The 18,285-nt window shown below is 46.5% G+C and overlaps 1 protein-coding gene across 6 annotated transcripts in view; it reads right to left on the reverse strand.

Moving 5' to 3' along the window:
• BIN2 (bridging integrator 2) overlaps nucleotides 1-18,285 on the reverse strand; it is a 34,318-nt gene that overhangs the window by 13,788 nt on the left and 2,245 nt on the right. For 3 of the 6 annotated variants that reach the window (XM_045467133.1, XM_045467132.1, XM_045467137.1), the window contains exons 2-5: nucleotides 11,994-12,074; nucleotides 1,806-1,860; nucleotides 1,442-1,536; nucleotides 767-862 (exon numbers count right to left, since the gene is read on the reverse strand). In XM_045467133.1, the coding sequence (XP_045323089.1) occupies nucleotides 767-862; nucleotides 1,442-1,536; nucleotides 1,806-1,860; nucleotides 11,994-12,074 (327 nt within the window). Of the gene's footprint in view, nucleotides 1-766; nucleotides 863-1,441; nucleotides 1,537-1,805; nucleotides 1,861-11,470; nucleotides 11,637-11,993; nucleotides 12,075-12,605; nucleotides 12,611-18,285 lie in introns of those variants that run through there. The other 3 variants (XM_045467134.1, XM_045467136.1, XM_045467135.1) reach the window with 3 other exon arrangements.

Below are 18,285 nucleotides of genomic sequence, written 5' to 3' on the forward strand. Positions count from 1 at the left end.
CACAGCAGATTTCATTTTTTGAAAGCTTGATGACAGACTGAAGTCAGGACCCCTCTAATTTCTCCCTATTAATCTAAAAGCAGTGCAGCACCTGACAGAGTAGATGTTTAATAAATAGGAGTTGGGGCGCCTGGGTGGCTCAGTCGGTTGGGTGGCCGATGTCGGCTCAGGTCATGATCTCGCGGTCCGTGAGTTCGAGCCCCGCGTCGGGCTCTGTGCTGACCGCTCAGAGCCTGGAGCCTGTTTCCGATTCTGTGTCTCCCCCTCTCTGATCCTCCCCCATTCATGCTCTGTCTCTCTCTATCTCAAAAATAAATAAACGTTAAAAAAAAATTTTAATAAATAGGAGTTGAATGAATAAATGAACTCTAACTCTGCTTTCTGGAACAGCTTAGAAGAGGTTGCATCCCTCTTTTACCTAGCAGACTTCCAAGTATCGGATGTAGTTATCATGACTCCTCCAAGTTTCTTGTCTACAATATACAGATGGGCTGGGGTTTTTTTCCATAAGTAAAAGGGATGCCCTGACCTAGATCTAATTCAAAAACAGCTCCAATCTTCTTCACCCAAATCTAATTCTAAACATGCCCTCCACACACCTCTAACCTTCCACCTTAACCTCCCGTCTGACCCCAGACTTTTAATCCTCTTTCCTGAGCTTCATTCCCGACTGTGGGTTCAAACTCTATGTAGGACGTTTACCCTGTATGTTCTCTAACTTCCAGGGGCCACCTGTGACCCATCCTTGACTCTGCAAACCGATTACCTTGATCTCGCTGAACTGGGCTACGTAGTTTTCCATGGTTCTCACTGCCTGGTCAGCTAATTTCTCTTCGTAGTCTTCCCAAAGGAGATCATTGTTCTGTGGGGGCAGAGGCAGAGGGCAGTGGTGAGGGCCCCACTTCTCAGCAACAACCGCCTACCAGGGGAAAGCCCAAATTCTGCCTGCCACAGACTTCCTTTTTTGGAGCGCTGTATTTAGAATATCACGTTGGGTTCCGGTGAAGAAGTCAGGTGAAGGAACAGCCCTTCCCGAAGGGGCTGCCCTATAAGACACCGGACGTACATTCAGGGATTAAGAACAGGAAGAGATGGTCAGAGTTTTGGACTCTAGAGCTTGGAGGACAGGCAAATTTGGGAGCACAAAACTGCATGAAGTTAACTTTCAAAACCAACCGCTTGGGTCTTATGGAGCGGAAACTTCCGTAAGGTTTTAGGAGGGGGAGAAGGGCAACTACGGAGGAATCCGTAGACTAGGGAAAACTTGTTTTGACTTCCATAGTTATTGCTTTTTGCTACCGCCCGTGACCGAGGCTACATAAATGAACGATGCGGATTGGCTCCTTTGTTTATCCATTTGCTGGGATAGAGAAGCAAAGATGAGGCTGAGATGAGGGCAGGAGTCAGTGCCAGAAGAGGTGTCTAGCCCAAACGCTCTTACCCCTACGATGGCCTTCAGCTCGTCGTGACCGTCCCACTCGTTGCTGTAGATCTCCTGCAGGGTTTCTGACACTCTTTTTGAGCTTTCGTGCATCACTGAGAGGAGAGAAGTCACGTCTACCATAAAGTTTCCCCCAAAGTAGGCTGGTATAATCATACGGGCGGACAGGCAAAATCAGTGGGTCTACTTCAGAAGGACGCAGACCAAGAAGGTTTGGGTTATCCGTGAGTTGCTCTCGCTCTGCCCACAAGCCCCAGGACTCAGGGGCAGGCAAGTAAGTGATCAAACGCCTGAGAATGGTTGTTTTTCTTTCCGCGCTCAGGCTTCTCAGGAGCTCGAATCCCCTGTGCTACGCAATACCCACCTTTGACGGCGCTAAGGAAGTTCTTCAGGTCCTTGTAGAGCTTCTGGCCTTCTGCCTGAAAGGGAGAAGTGCTTTCAGTGACTGAACAGATACGTTTGGAAAGACGCCTTCGAGGTCAAAGTTGAAAAGTAGGTTCAAAGCAGACGTCAATCCTGGAATCTGCAAATGTTATAAATGAGCCTCTGTTCTCTTTCCCGAGAAGTTGTAGGTTATCTTTTTGGGGGCGATCTTTAAGTTGGGAGATTGTTCCCATGGCACTCGCAGATTTTCTTTCCTCTGTTTGTTCTCCCATCCAGCGAACAAAAGCCTACGCCCCGGGTTCCTCTGCTGGAAATATGTGTCCTCCGTGACCCTGTGGGTTATACCTTCCTCCCTCCTGTGCACCCTGACCATTCCTCTCCTCTCCTGATGTCCTTCTCTGCCTTGCCTCACTATACCCTTCCCTTCCATCAGTCACATGTTTTACACTCTCCTTCAAACAGCCTCATCGCTGATTCTCCTCCTGTTCCAACATCAATAGCTTCATCCATAGCTCTATCCATCTACCCAATTCTTTCTTTGTTCCCGTGTCTGAACTCTCATTTTTTAAAAATATTTAATCTTGAGAGAGAGACAGAGACAGAGACAAAGTGTGTGAGTGAGTGGGGGAGGGGTAGAGAGAGAAAGAGGGACAGAGGATCCAAAGGGATCCAAAGTAGGCTCCGTACCGACAGCAGAGAGCCTGATGTGGGGCTGGAACTCATGAGCCATGGGATCACGACCTGAGCCGAAGTTGGATGCTTAACTGACTGAGCCACCCAGGTGCCCCTGAATTCTCATTTTTTAAGGCTAGGACTCCCAAGCACAGATTAGGTCTCCTCCCTATTAAAAAAAAAAGGCGGGGGGGGAGAAAAGAGAGGAAGGTATCATTTAAGTTTGGAAGTTTTTCTCTCAACCCCACAGGTGACCCACTTCTGTTTTAACTCTGACAAATGTTCATTGAGCCTCTGCTTCTTGAATCCAGCAACCAGAAACTCGTGACTTCTTGCTGAGACTGTGCTTCAATTTAAAATAGCCCTAGGGGCACTTGGGTGGCTCAGTCTGTTAAGCGTCTGACCCTCAATCTCAACTCTGGTCGTGATCTCTCGGTTCGTGAGCTCGAGCCCCGTGTCGAGCTCTACACTGTCGGTGTGGAACCTGCTTGGGAGTCTGTCTCTGCCCTTCCCCCTGCACTGTCTGTCTGTCTGTCTGTCTCTCTCAAAATAAATAAATAAATTTCGGGGCGCCTGGGTGGCGCAGTCGGTTATGTGTCCGACTTCAGCCAGGTCATGATCTCGCGGTCCGTGAGTTCGAGCCCCGCGTCGGGCTCTGGGCTGATGGCTCAGAGCCTGGAGCCTGTTTCCGATTCTGTGTCTCCCTCTCTCTCTGCCCCTCCCCCGTTCATGCTCTGTCTCTCTCTGTCCCGAAAATAAATAAACGTTGAAAAAAAAATTTTTTTTTTAAATAAATAAATAATTAAATTTCAAAAAAAAGGTTCTATTAGAACTTTTGCCCACTGGTCTTAGGCTGGCCTTCTGTACTCAGAGTAGATCTGCTTTCTCTTGCACATATGTTTGAAGACATCTGTCACATACCCCGCACCAAGTCTTCTCTTTCAAAGGCTTCCTCTGTTGTTCCTCATGGTGTTATTTAAAGCTCCTTCCGCCTCTGGTCTCTTTCCTCTGTGTGAACTCCAGTTTCTGGGAGTTGAGGCTAGACCATTGACCTCTTGGAGCCTGACTTCAGGAACGTGGGCTTGGACTGAAAGGTGCAGTCCACTTAAGGGGGTTTCCTGGGGCCAGACCTGTGGGTCAGGACAGTGACCTTCACGCCAGCTCAGGTGAAGGAGTATTTAAGTTGAGATGCATTATTATGAAGTATACCCATAAGCTACTTGTGAACTTGCTCATTTATTTTATTTGTTTGTGGTCATCACTAGATAGGCTATTGAGCATACCAAAAGTATAAACAAATGTATGGGAGGAAAAACTGAAAATTCAGAAAAGTCTAACAACTTAAACTTTTTTTTTTTAATCTGTGGAAATCTTTGCAGGAAGGATGATTACTGTGTAAACAGCCGAAAATCTAGGTCAACTCGGGGTCAAAGTAAACTGGACTAATTATTTCATCCATCTTTTTGCCTCCAGCATTTACTTCTAAGCCAGTCCAAACTTAAAAAAAAAATTTTTTTTAGCATTTATTCATTTTTTGAGGGACAGAGAGAGAGCATAAGTGGGGGAGGGGCAGAGAGATGGGGGAGACACAGAATCCAAAGCAGGCTCCAGGCTCTGAGCTGTCAGCACAGAGCCCGATGCGGGGCTTGAACTCATGAAACGCGAGATCACGACCAGAGCCAAAGTCGGATGCTTAACTGACTGAGCCACCCAGGCGCCCCAGCCAGTCCAAACCCTTAACCATACTTCAGGTTGAAAGTCCTGGGAGCTGGGATGCCTTTAAGCATCTGACTTCAGCTCAGGTCATGATCTTGCAGTTTGTGAGTTTCAGCCCCACATCGGGCTCTCTGCTGTCAGCACCGAGCCCACTTTTGATCCTATGTCCCCCTCTCTCTCTGCCCCTTCCCTGCTTGTACTCTCTCTCTCTTAAAAGTAAATAAACATTAAAGAAAAGAAGAGAAGAGAAGAGAAGAGAAGAGAAAAGAGAAAAGAAAAGACAAGAGAAAAGAAAAGAAAAGAAAAGAAAAGAAAAGAAAAGAAAAGAAAAGAAAAGAAAGGAGAAAAGTCAAGTCCTTGGAGCTGAATGCCAGGGCTCTAGGGACATGAACACACAGTCTCAAGGGCGTCTAAGACACTGTCAGGGAGGTGGGAAAAGAACTGGCATTGTGCGGTATTTCACAGCAAGTGAGGATCAGGAGAACATCAGAGAAATGACCGGGGGTGGGGGGGGGAGGTGGGTTCAGATGTTATAGAGAGGTTAGAGTGCAGGAACAACTGGTCACAGTAACTGGACTTGGTAACTGGAGGTCACTGGTAATCTTGAGAAAGTGCTTTCAATAGCATGATGGAGACGGTCAGTCAGCCACCAAAATTCAGAAACACTCAGCATTCATCAGGAAGGATGTTCCACTTCCTTCTTGCTTTTTCATTCATGGGAAAAAAGTTGAAACAGCCTAAGATGTTAAACGTGCATAAAAGCTTTTAAAGATGGAAATGGTAGGTGGGTGTAAGTTTGAGAGTTTTAAAAATGTGACAGCTCAGGTTTGAAAGAGTTTTGAGGATTATAAAAATTAACAAGGATTTCAAGTTCCTTTTTGAAAGAAAACAAAATGAACTCAACTTTTTACCTCACCATGAAGATTTGGTCTCCAAAGTACATATTGGAGTAACAAAACCTGTTAAACCATCTTGCGTAATTTATTTAAAAAAAATTTTTTTAATGTTTATTCATTTTTGAAAGACAGAGAGAGACAGAGCACAAGCAGGGATGGGGCAGAGAGAGAGGGGGGACACAAAATCCAAAGCAGGCTGCAGGCTCTGAGCTGTCAGCACAGAGGCCGACGCGGGGCTCGAACCCACGAACCGCGAGATCATGACCTGAGCCGAAGTCGGACGCTCAATGGACTGAGCCACCCAGGCGCCCCCATCTTGCATAATTTCTACAAATGAAATTCAAATTGGTTTTATCCCATTAGACATTATATGGCCCGACAAATCCGATCAGTAATCAAGGCTACCGTGCATGACCATGCACTTGTATGTATGCTGTTCAAAACCAGGGGGTTCTACTGATACCAGAGTCCATAAAATGTGAATGCCTTCTGCCTTCCATGGCACCTCACAAAAGCCTAACTCCCCTTCTGTGTTTTAGGATCAAGCTTCCAGGTCAAAGTTCTTCCTTTAGGCTCTTGCTCTTTCCTTTGAGGAGATGAAGTGTGTGTGTGTGTGTGTGTGTGTGTGTGTGTGTGTGTGTATGGGGGGGAGCGGTAATGGGAAGTGGGGTAGCGGGACGCCAGTGGGTGTCATTTTATTTCACTGACCTGTCTGCCCTCCTACCCTGAAATGTCTCCAGGCTGAAGAATCCTAGCCTTCTTCTTCAGGTGTGACTTTTACGGTCTTAGGTTCCTCCCTGTCTGTGAGTCAAAGACTTGCAAGTTATTCCACTTTTCCGGTTCCAGTTTCCTCATCTATAAATGTCGGGTCAGACCATTTCTAGCCCTAAATCTTATCATTTTAGCATTTCCGCTCTCTGAATACCCGGCCAAATTCTTGGCATCACCATAAAGAGTCTGACTCGGTCCTTCCAACCCCTATATAAACAGCCCCAGCCCTCAGGTAACGGACCATTCGCTGTAGAAGCTTGTCCTAAACCCTTAGGTAGACAGAGCTGTGTCCTAAGAGACTGGGATACTGAGGATGGAGAAGAAAGTCCCTGTCCTGGGGCTCTCCACTTGCTGGAGAGAAATGGACTCAGAGAAACCCAAACGCTCAGCACAATAGTAAGTAGCCTGAAGGTCCAGAAGCACGCTCTAGAAATGCTCCATCTAATGGAGGCCCAGAGGGGAGACGAGAAGCTGGATTGTTGGGTTTGATTTTAAAGGCAATGAATTGGAAGCAGCTGTCACTACCAGAAATAAGAGATTAAAATGCTGCTTGGGGAAAACAATTCTTCCTCTATAATATGTTTTGAAGAGGGCGGGGGGGGGGGGGGGGAATGGGGAAGTAAACAAAGCCTTCAAAGAAAACTTACCTATGGAAATTTGATTAGAAACCTGGGCAAGCGGCCAGGCCCTTGAAATCAGGCTGGGAAGTTTGGGAGTGATATTTATTTATTTATAAAAAAATTTTTTACGACGTTTATTCACTTTTGAGAGACAGGGAGAGACAGAGTGCAAGCGGGAGAGGGGCAGAGAGAGAGGGAGACACAGAATCCGAAGCAGGCTCCAGGCTCCGAGCTGTCAGCACAGAGCCCGATGTGGGGCTGGAACTCACGAACCGTGAGATCATGACCTGACCCGAAGCCGGATGCTCAATGGACTGAGCCACCCAGGCGCCCCTGGGAATATTTATTTATTGATAAAAAATATACCTACAAGCTGATTGCGGTAAGGGACTGGGTACATGACCAACTGGTCCAACTTCTGGAATACTTCACTTTCAATCTCCTTGACCTTGTCTTTCCCCCCTCTGTTCGTCTGAGCTATCCGAGGTCCCGTCTCAGAGCTGACTGTATTGTTACAGTCTTTTTCCTTAAACGGTGAATGCCTGAGGGCAGGCGTATTGTCTTATTTGTGTTGAAATATCAGGATCTAGCCTGGCATACAGCAGGCTCACTTGTTAAGTGAACTTTTCAGGCAGGCTCAAATACCAGTCACTATGGGTAAATCATTCTCTCAGGAGAAAAGCTTCCCTTATTCCTAATCTACCTCCGCTTCCTTTCTCAAACAGATCTCCACCCCCTCTTCAAGTGACGTTCAGCTGGTGGGCTCACCCAAGAGATTCTGAGGGGACTGTCTCATCTGATCCTCTTATTCTTCTAGATGGCCCTTCCTTCATCGCTGACCCTTCCTTCCCACACACCTGCCATTGGTAGATCCAGCCTTTAACGCCAAGAGGAGGAGAAAGGACCAAGCTACAGAAACCTTTCAACGTGGGTGTTGACTTACTGACTCCTGTTCTTTTCATACTGGGGTTAAAAGCCGAAGGGTAGGCGCCTGGGTGGCGCAGTCGGTTAAGCGTCCGACTTCAGCCAGGTCACGATCTCGCGGTCCGTGAGTTTGAGCCCCGCGTCAGGCTCTGGGCTGATGGCTCAGAGCCTGGAGCCTGTTTCCGATTCTGTGTCTCCCTCTCTCTCTGTCCCTCCCCCGTTCATGCTCTGTCTCTCTCTGTCCCAAAAATAAATAAACGTTGAAAAAAAAAAAAATTAAAAAAAAAAAAAAAAGCCGAAGGGTAACCTTGATTGAGCAGAGGCCCAGGGAGGCCTCCTCGTGCGGTCCAGGGGGAAAAGCACAGGGTTCACATTTGAATCCTCGCTCTGTAGCCCTTGTGCTTTACCTTGATTAAATCACCTCCCTCTCAGATCCTATTCCCCGCCCTCTGCCCCCTTCCCCCCCAATTCAGACTAAAATCAGTGGTTGCCAAATGCTGTTCTCAGACTGGCTACCACCTCATAATTACTAGAAGCTTAATATACAACATAGACTCTCCAGTTAATGATCAACTATGGCTGTTAGTGTCACATAAAAAAAAGATAAGAACACGTCATGTGCCTCCAGATGAGAGAATATCCCACCTAGAAAAATATCAAGTATTCCTGCCACCCAAAGAAACAAAATCTGAATCTCATCAAACCTCTAAATCTATTCATTTATGGAAAATACAAGAGACAGAGGAACATGTTAAACAGTACCACGGGGATTCAGTCGGCCTGCAGGAAACTTCAGGAAAACAACCCGGGATCAGCAAGTAAACCGCAAAAAGGGAGGCATTAGAAACCTGCAGATGAAGAGATTTAACTTTAAGGGACTTAAACATGTCCACAAGTTACTGATTTAAACAAACCAGGGGAGGGGCGCCTGGGTGGTTCGGTCGGTTAAGCATCCGACTTCGGCTCAGGTCATGATCTCACGGTCCATGAGTTCGAGCCCTGCATCGGGCTCTGTGCTGACAGCTCAGAGCCTGGAGCCTGTTTCAGATTCTGTGTCTCCCTCTCTCTCTGCCCCTCCCCTGTTCATGCTCTGTCTCTCTCTGTCTCAAAAATAAATAAACGTTAAAAAAATTTTTTTTTAACAAATCAGGGGATTAAAAAAATAGGGGAGTGAACATTGGACATTTTGAATTATGAAATTATTGCTATTTTTTTTTAAATTTTTTAACGTTTATTTATTTTTGAGACAGAGAGAGACAGAGCATGAACGGGGGAGGGGCAGAGAGAGAGGGAGACACAGAATCTGAAACAGGCTCCAGGCTCTGAGCAGTCAGCACAGAGCCCGACGCGGGGCTCAAACTCACATACCGCGAGATCGTGACCTGAGCCGAAGTCGGATGCTTAACCGACTGAGCCACCCAGGCGCCCCTGAAATTATTGCTATTTTTTAAAGGTATCACTTAATCTTATGTTTTAGTGGGGTGATTAACCTGAAATATCTGAAAAGATATTTGTATTACGTTGTTAACTGAAAAGGGCAAGTTATGAAACCATTACAAACAGAATAATCTCACTATTGTGAACCTTATATTTATTCTGGATTTACTTGGCTACCATACACATACATAGCACAGTGACCATAAGGATATGAAACAACAGTGGTTGTAGCATGGGAGGGTGCAAAATCATGATTTTTTAATTCATGTTTTTCTTGTCCTTTCTGGTTGTAATGAGTAAACGTCTTATCGAAAAATATTTTTAGGCATGATAATGGCTTTGTGGTTATATTTTAAAAGAGTCCTTATCTTGGGGGCAACTCAGTGGCTTAGTCAGTTAAGCCTCTGACTCTTGATTTCAGCTTAGATCATGATCTCACTGTTCGTGGGTTTGAGCCCCATGTCGGGCTCTGTGTTAGCAGCATGGAGCCTGCTTGGGATTCTCTGTCTCCTTCTCTCTCCTCCCCTCCCCAGCTCTCTCTCTTTCTAAATAAATAAATAAACTTAAAAAAAAATTAAAAAACTGGGGTGCCTGGGTGGTTCAGTTGGCTGAGCATCCAACTCTTGGTTTTGGCTCAGGTCATGATCTCACAGTTTTTGTGAGATTGAGCCCCACATCAGGCTCTGCACTGACAGTGAGGAGCTTGCTTGGGATTCTCTCTCTCTCCCTCCCTCTGCCCCTTCCCCTCCCCCTCCCCCACTCATGCGGTCTGTCTCTCTCAAAAAAATAAATGAACTTAAAAAAAATTAAATTAAAAAAAAATTAAATTAAAATAAAAAAAGAGTCCTTATCTTTAGAGATTAATAATGAAATATTTATGGATAAAATGATATGATATGCAGAATGTCCTTCATAGTAATCAAGGATGGGGGAAAGTGGGTGGAGACATAAATGAGTTGATTAATTATTAAAGCTGGGTGATGGGTACATGTGGATTAATCATACAGGTTTTCCTATCTTTGTGTATATTTGAAATCTTCCATTAAAACAAGTTTAAAACTACGGATTCCCAAGCCCTATTACAGGTGACCTTGCATTTAAAAATATTTCCCAAATGATCCTGATATACAATTAACTGCTGAATTAGATTATAGCTAGGGGTGCCTGAGTGGCTCAGTTGGTTGAGTGTCTAACTTCGGTTCAGGTCATGATCTCATGGTTCACGAGTTTGAGCCCCCCATCAGGCTCTCAGCCCTTGGGGCAGAACCCGCTGCAGATCCTCTGTCCCCTTCTCTCTCTGCCTCTACCCGGCTCATGCTCTCTCTCTCAAAAATGAACATAAGACAAAAAATTTCTATAGGATATAGCTAGTGTCCCTTTAATAGCATCATAAAGAATTATTTTCCATATAATTCGATGCACTGATATTGTGCAAGAATGAATTTGGCTGGTCTTTGTCCCCAGTCCTGGGAAGTTAACTTCTAAATCCTTGGGAATTCCTGAGTGATGGGAGTGTGTTCATTTTTCATGGTGGGCCTCTTCAATCACGTGTGACTTTATAATAAACAAATGGCTCAGGATGGTGGCTGGTCAGGCTGGAAAGATGAACCATGTGATTAGAGGGCTGGGGCTTTGAGACAGGTGATATCAGCCTGACCTCCAGCAGAAGGGAGGGAAAAGGGAGCTACGGATTAAATTCAATCATGTGGCCCATGATTCACCATGTAATGAAATCACAACAAAAAACTCTAGACACCTGATGCTTGGGTGAGCTTCCTTGCTGGGTAATCCTATATCAACGTGCTGGGAAGGTGACACATCTTGAGAACACAGAAGCTTCTCGTTTGGAATTCTCCTGGACCTCACCTTATGTCCCTCTTCACTTGGCTGGTCCTGATTGGTGTCATTTATAATAAAAGTGTAATTGTAAATAGAGCACTGTCCTGAGTTCTGTGGGTTGTTCTTGTGGATTACAGGAACTGAGTGGCTAGTAGGACCCCCCCAAAATTTGTAGCATTGGTCAGCAGTGTGGGTGTCCTGGGAGCTCTGGAGCCTGCAGCTGGTGTCCGAAGTGAAGCAGTCTTGTTGGGGACAGTGCCCTTAACCTGTGAAATGTGGCCGAACTCTGCGCAGTTAAGTGTTAGGACCACATTACAACTGGGTATTCACGTGAGTCAATAACCCCCTTCTGTTACAAAGAGGGGACTGCGATCTCCAGGGCTCATGTAAGAATTAAGTGAGATAACATGTGTAAAGCACCATGCACAATGCCTGGCACGTGGAGATGGAAAGTGAAATATCTTGGGGCACCTGGGTGGGGGGGGGGGGGGGGGGGGGTGGGGCTCAGTCGGTTGAGTGTCTGACTTTGGATCACGTCACGATCTCATGGTTGGTGAGTTTGAGCCCCACATCAGGCTCTGCACAGACAGGGCGGAGCCTGCTTGAGATTCCCCTCTCTCTCTCCCTCTCTTCTGCCCCGCCCCCCCATTCGTGCTTACTCTCTCTCAAAATAAATAAATAAACTTAAAAAAAAAAAAAAAGTGAAATATCCCATGGAAGCCTACACCTATTGCCCACTTCTCAACGTAAATTTTCTGTAAGAGAATTACCCGTAGCAGCCAGTGAAGGTAGAAGGAACCGAGACAATAGGAGGTTTGCTGGTGAGAATGACAGGTGAAAGATGGACGGATCATTTAGAATTCTGGGCTTCGGCGAGGTAGATGTAGTGGCCAAAGAGGCAACAAGGAAAATCGGGGGCTACTACGATGGGAGAGCCTAGGGTGGGAGAGAGGCACCCTGAGGAAGTGATCACCCAAAGACTAAAGTGGCAGGGGCTCGTTCCAACTTTGTCCAAGGACCTAGGGATGCCACTGTACCCCGGGGGAACCACTAAGAGGAAAGAACACTTGTCTGTCTCCCAAAACCCAAGGTCGGTGGGAACAAGAAAGGGAAGCGTCTCTGGTTCCCAGAGAAACAGGAAGCAGCAGGTTACTCTGTGGCCCTTGCCCCCCAACCCCGGGGGGAGGGTGGGGTAGGAGGGATGCCTGTTGGCTTGCCCAAACCTACTGTTCTTCTGCTACCCTCAGGTCTCCCTTCTTCCTCCAAGCTCCCCCTCCCCACCCTCCAGATTACCTGTTGCTGGTGGAAGTTGTTGGCACTTTGTTCAAACCGTTCATCTTTGGTTTCCACAGTCTTCCCCAACTTCTGCAGAACCTGGGAATATAAGTTGGAAAGGTCAATGAGGTGGAGTCAAGTCCCTCTCATCTGTTGGCCTCCTATGACCCTAGCTTCTCAGAGTCTCGGATGCAATTAAAGGGCTGTACTCGTATCAGCCCAATGGAATTTAAAAAATATAGAGTGCACTGTTGGAAGAAAAATCGTATTTGGTGGTTCTTCTCAAATTGGGGTATGCCTGAGGGTATCTGGCAGTGTGCAGGGGTGTATATACAAAGCCCAGAATAAATATGGCATACATGCCTGGAATGACATTATTATTTACAGTGGGGTCCCGGGGGTGGGCTGGGGTAAAGTATTATATTAAAACAAGGATTAATAAGAATGCAAAATATGCAGCCCTAACGATAAAATATGAGCCTTGAAGGTACTTTTCACTTGAGAGATGGTCTTCCAGCCACAGCCCCAGATTCCTCTAGATAGATGAGGTTAGAGGCAGGCAGGAGACTGTTCTCTTAGGAGAGCCCTTGTGGAAAACGCTGAAGAAGACCCACACAACGCATTTAGAACCCAGCTCGGAATGAATGCTCTCTATCTCCTCTCTCCTGGGAGCCAACCATCATATTGGTCTCAGCACTAATATAAAGGACCGGAAAATGAAAAAGATACGGTGCCTCTTCTCATAGGGGACACTCACCTGTGCACAAGCAAGAAAGCCCTGCATCTTCCACCTGTAGCCCCCATGTTGGGAGGAGGCACTGTCATCACGCTGCCCCCGGGCCGAAGTTAGAATCTCAGAAGTTGCCCTCAACTACTTCTCCCTCACCTCCTTCATCAAATCCCTCAATATGTCCATCTCTGGAAACCGTCCCATGCTTTCTAGTCTTGCGGTCATAACTATGTTCCGGGCCCTTGCTGTTGCTCTCCTGCATCTGCTTAAAACCTTCTAATGATTCTCCACTTGCCTGCTCAACAAATTTGCATGAAATGCCCATACGTGTCTCAGTTACTCTTGATCTTGGGGTTGTGAGTCTGTGCCCCACGTTGGCTATAAAAATTATTAAAAACTTTTTTGGGAACATTTATTTATTTTAGGGAGACAGAGAGAGACAGAGCATGAGTGGGGGAGAGGTAGAAAGAGAGAGGGAGACACAGCATTGGAAGCAGGCTTCAGGCTCTGAGCTGTTAGCATGGAGCCCAATGAGGGGCTCAAACCCATGAACTGCGAGATCATGACCTGAGCTGAAGTCAGATGCTTAACCGACTGAGCTACCCAGGCGCCCCTAGAAATTATTTACATACATACACACACTTTAAAAAAATTAAAAAAAAATTCATACTCTATATCCTTTATGACACTTAACCGCTTTATCCCATTAATCGAGTTAATCACTCCCTTCTAAGTGTTTGCAACTTCTACACCTTGTAGACATTTCTATTACCATTTTTTTTTTAATTTTAAATGTTTTTATTTATTTTTGAGGCAGAAAGAGACAGAGCATGAGCAGGGGAGGGGCAGAGAGAGAGGGAGACACAAATTCCGAAGCAGGCTCCAGGCTCTGAGCTTAGCACAGAGCCTGATGCGGGGCTTGAACTCACAGTCTGTGAGATCATGACCTGGGCCGAAGTCGGACACTTAACCGACTGAGCCACCCAGGCGCCCCTCTATTACCATGTTATGATTTAGGTTTATCTAGCTATGTCTCCTTCTAAACTGTAGGCTCCTTGAGAACTGGGTACTTGCCTTACTCATCTAGATTTCTCAGTACCCAGCAAAGAGATACTTAATACTTCGAACAGGAGGGAGAGTGGGACTGACAACGGGAGGGGACCGACCAATGGGCTGGGACTTGAGTTAAGATTTTGCTAGACTGGAATAGAGTACAAGGGGGGAGGGTGGAAAGAGGACAAAGTCACGGAAATACCCACCCACATTCACACCGCTTTGGGAGATGACTCAGCATGGCTGGTTTAGGGTGTGTTATGGGGAGTAGTGGGTAAGGGAGCCAGAAAGGGAAACTGGAGTCTCGTCGTGAAGGGCTTTGAATCACGTGCAAGCGTGCCCAGGTCTTGGGGAGTGAGGAAGGCTCTACATAGATACTTGGGCCCACCTGTCCCCATTCTTTCTTTTTTTTTTTTTTTAGAGAGAGAGAGAGCACATGTAAGCTGGGGAGAGGGGCAGAGGGGGACAGAGAGAGAATCTTAAAAAGGCTCTGCGCTGAGTGTGGCTCCATCCCACTACCCTGGGATCATGACCTGAGCCAAAATCAAAAGTTGGAGGCTCAACTGACTGAGCCACCCAGGTGCCCTGACCATATGTCCCCATTCTTTTTTTTTTTTTTTTTTTTAATGTTTATTTTTGTGAGCGAGAGAGAGAGAGAGACAGACAGAGCATGAGCAGGGGAGGGGCAGAGAGAGAGGGAAACACAGAATTGGAAACAGGCTCCAGGCTCTGGGCTGTCAGCACAGAGCCCGACGCGGGGCTCGAACTCATGAGCCTTTGAGCCGTGAGATCATGAACTGAGCAGAAGTTGGCCGCTTAACCTACTGAGCCACCCAGGCGCCCCCACCCCACCTTGTGTCCCCATTCTTTTTTTTTAATTTTATTTTTTATTTTTTAAAATTTACATCCAAATTAGCATACAGTGCAACAATGATTTCAGGAGTAGATTCCTTAGTGCCCCTGACCCATTCAGCCCATCCCCCCTCCCACAACCCCTCCAGTAACCCTTAGTTTGTTCTCCATATTTATGAGTCTCTTCTGTTTTGTCCCCCTCCCTGTTTTTATATTATTATCCCTTCCCTTATGTTCATCTGTTTTGTCTCTTGAATTCCTCATATGAGTGAAGTCTATGATTTTTGTCTTTCTCTAATTTCACTTAGCAGAATACCCTCCAGTTCCATCCACGTAGTTGCAAATGGCAAGATTTCATTCTTTTTGATTGCCGAGTAATACTCCATTGTATATATATACCACATCTTTATCCATTCATCCATCGATGGGCATTTGGGCTCTTTCCTTACTTTGGCTATTGTCGATAGTGCTGCTATAAACATTGGGGTGCACGTGCACCTTCGAAACAGCACACCTGCATCCCTTGGATAAATGCCTAGTGGTGCAATTGCTGGGTCGTAGGGTCGTTCTGTTTTTAGTTTTTTGAGGAACCTCCATACTGTTTTCCAGAGTGGCTGCACCAGCTTGCATTCCCACATGTGTCCCCATTCTTAACCCAGTGGTTAGCATCTCTAACTTCTGGAGCTCTCTCTGTAGTGGTTACGATCAAGGGCTCTGGAGTCTGACAGATATATGCCCCATCTTGGCCTTTCGATTTATGGCTCTAAGCCTTTAGGCAAATAAGCCTATCCGTCTCTTGAGCCTCTGTTTACACAACAGCATCTCCTGGAGTTGTCCGGAGAATTAAATGACATACATTCTCAGTGCTGCCCTTTGGTGAGTGCTCAGTGCAAATCCATTAGCATTATGTCTAATTGCACTCCCTTCCCTATGAGTGCCTATTTCCTTCTCAGTTCAGCCATATGTCTGTCTGTGTCTCTGACTCCAGCTCATTGAACACCTGACCCTGGGTACACCCGGTCTGCCATCTTCCCTGCACCCCCACCCCCACCCCCACCCCAGACAACAGAAAGTTGCAAAACCACCTTGTCTAAGTGGTAATTGCAGCTCTCACTTCCTTCCTGCTACTCCTCCCTTCCTTTGCCTGGAGGGGCTGGGGGGTGTTCTTAGGTGGAAGGGGCTGAAAGGGTAGTCAACCCCGGCTAGAGTAAATGTGGCATGCCCAATATCTCCAACCCCCAAAAGCTCAAGGCAAAAAGGCTTAGAAGGGGTGTGAGTATGTGAACTGAACACTCCCACCTTCAACTGTGAAACTGAAAGATGAGTTCAGTGATCGCCCTGAGAGCATAACCAGTGCCCTGGGCCCAAAGTCCTTTGTTGCCATAAGCAACAGGGCTGCGTATCCAGGCACTTACGCCGTGTTGTAGATGTTCTCCCGCAACGAAAGTTCTCTGACGGAAGAGAATGTAGAGTGCTGAACAAACATCTGAAAGAATTAACACATTCTACCTTTGGTTCACTTCCTAATGACAGTGCACCCAATGCCAGTTCTCTAAAGTTCTACACTAAGAATTCTGCGTTTAGAGAGAAAGAAGAGGAACAAGAGAAAAAGCGATTACAAAAAAAAATTCACTGCAGATGTTTGGTGGCTATAGGTCCCTACCAGGACCCTTCCCCCTAATCATTATATTTTAGTTAACCCTCTCAATTGGGGTCATTTGAATAGGGCCTGGCTATTAGGGATGACAGATTTTTGTTAAAATTTTTTTCTTAGGTGTGATAACAATATTGCAGTTTCTGTGAGAAATCCTCATTTTCGGGATGTACGTTAAAGTAGGCTTTTCCTTAGCGTGGTCCTAAATTTACTCTCCCGTCTTTTCTGCCATCGATCCCTGTACTCCAGCTCACCTGCAATTCTCACTATTCTGCCTCAACGGTTTTCCACACTCCCTGCCTGGCTCATGCTGGCATTTCCTCAGCTAGAATGTTCCATCCCCCCCCACTTGCCTGAGGAACTACTAATGGGCCATCATTCCTACCTCAAATTCCGCCTCTGCTATAAAACCTTGCTCAATTCTCCTCAGTCTTTCTCTCCTCTGAATTCCCACAGACTGCAGACCTCTCAGGTGACTCATTTCACCAATTTTTTTTTCTTTCTTTTTTTTTTTAAATTTTTTTTTTCAACGTTTATTTATTTTTGGGACAGAGAGAGACAGAGCATGAACGGGGGAGGGGCAGAGAGAGAGGGAGACACAGAATCGGAAACAGGCTCCAGGCTCCGAGCCATCAGCCCAGAGCCTGACGCGGGGCTCAAACTCACGGACCGCGAGATCGTGACCTGGCTGAAGTCGGACGCTTAACCGACTGCGCCACCCAGGCGCCCCTTTTTTCTTTTTTTTAACTAGACTGTAAGCTTCTGGCAGGCGAGAGTGCCTCTTATTCATCTCTAAATTCCTTCCTGGGTCCAGCCCAGTATCCCGGGCAAAGGAATTTCTTGGTTAAGTATTGTTGACAGAGCCCTTTGGGAGACCGGTTGAGTAAAAGTCAGTAGAGGAAAAGACCAGCAAAGGAGGGGTAACACAATGCCCCTTCCGAGCCATTTGCCACAGAGCAATCGTGGATGGTGAAAGCACTCATCTGAACTGTGAAGACACATCTTCCTGTAAAGACACAACTCAGTCTCATGTTGAGTCTGGGTGGAGACTGGAAAATAAAACAAGAAGAACGCTTCATCTCCCTCGTGTGTGACGGTCACTGGACCTTCACGCCTAGATTTTCAGAGGAGAGGGACTGAGCAAAAGGTGTTTCTACTCCCAGCTTTGCTCCTGAGAGAGAGGGTCAGCAGGAAGTGGGCAGGCACAGATGTCACAGCGGTTTATCAAGAGGCTTGTAGAGAGAGAGGGCCTGAGGTTGGGATCCAAAGGCGGGACACCTGGGTTTCAGTGACAGTTCTGCCATTTGCCGATCTCTTTTGAGCCTCGCTTCTTCATTTCTAAAATTGGGATATTAATAACATGCACAAAGGGCGGCAAAGGTGAAATGAGATCCTATCACGAGAGCATTGGTTCCATAAAGAGAGAGAGATCGTGTCTTTCCTGAAGTCCTCTGCCTCGACCATAATCGGCACTCGATACCTGACACATCTATTTGACACTGTGGTTGCTACGTATTACTTAGAAGATTACAGCCAACTGCTTATACAAAAACTACAAATTGTTCCAGGGAGTCCTTTCTTTTGACTGTAACTTTCTCCCTCTCTCTCTTGCCTTCAATAACGTGTCAAGACTCAAGGACTCTGGCAGGCTGGGCTGAGCTCCTCCTCACATTCCAGGCCATTCTCACTCTATCCAGGCAGCAGCCGCTGCCTCTACGGTGCCAACTGTACTGCTCCAAGTTCAATGTCTGCCCGCCCTTGTGTTTATGTCTAGGTTCAGAGCATCCTCCCGTTTTCTGCCTTAACCTGGAAAGGTCCCCAAGGCAGAGGTGAGGTAGCTCCTCTCTGCATTCTCAGGGTTCAGACCAGGAAGAACAGGTTACCTGGGTGGCTGGCTCTCCCTTTGGGGAATATTTGCTTCTGAGGTTCAAGGAACCCTCTCCTGTTCTCACTTTGGCATCCTTACCACGTTGAATTTCCAAGTCACTAAGCATCACCACTCTCATTTTTACACGTGCAGA

This window comes from Leopardus geoffroyi, chromosome B4 (assembly GCF_018350155.1).
Source record: "Leopardus geoffroyi isolate Oge1 chromosome B4, O.geoffroyi_Oge1_pat1.0, whole genome shotgun sequence".
Classification (NCBI taxonomy): domain Eukaryota; kingdom Metazoa; phylum Chordata; class Mammalia; order Carnivora; family Felidae; genus Leopardus; species Leopardus geoffroyi.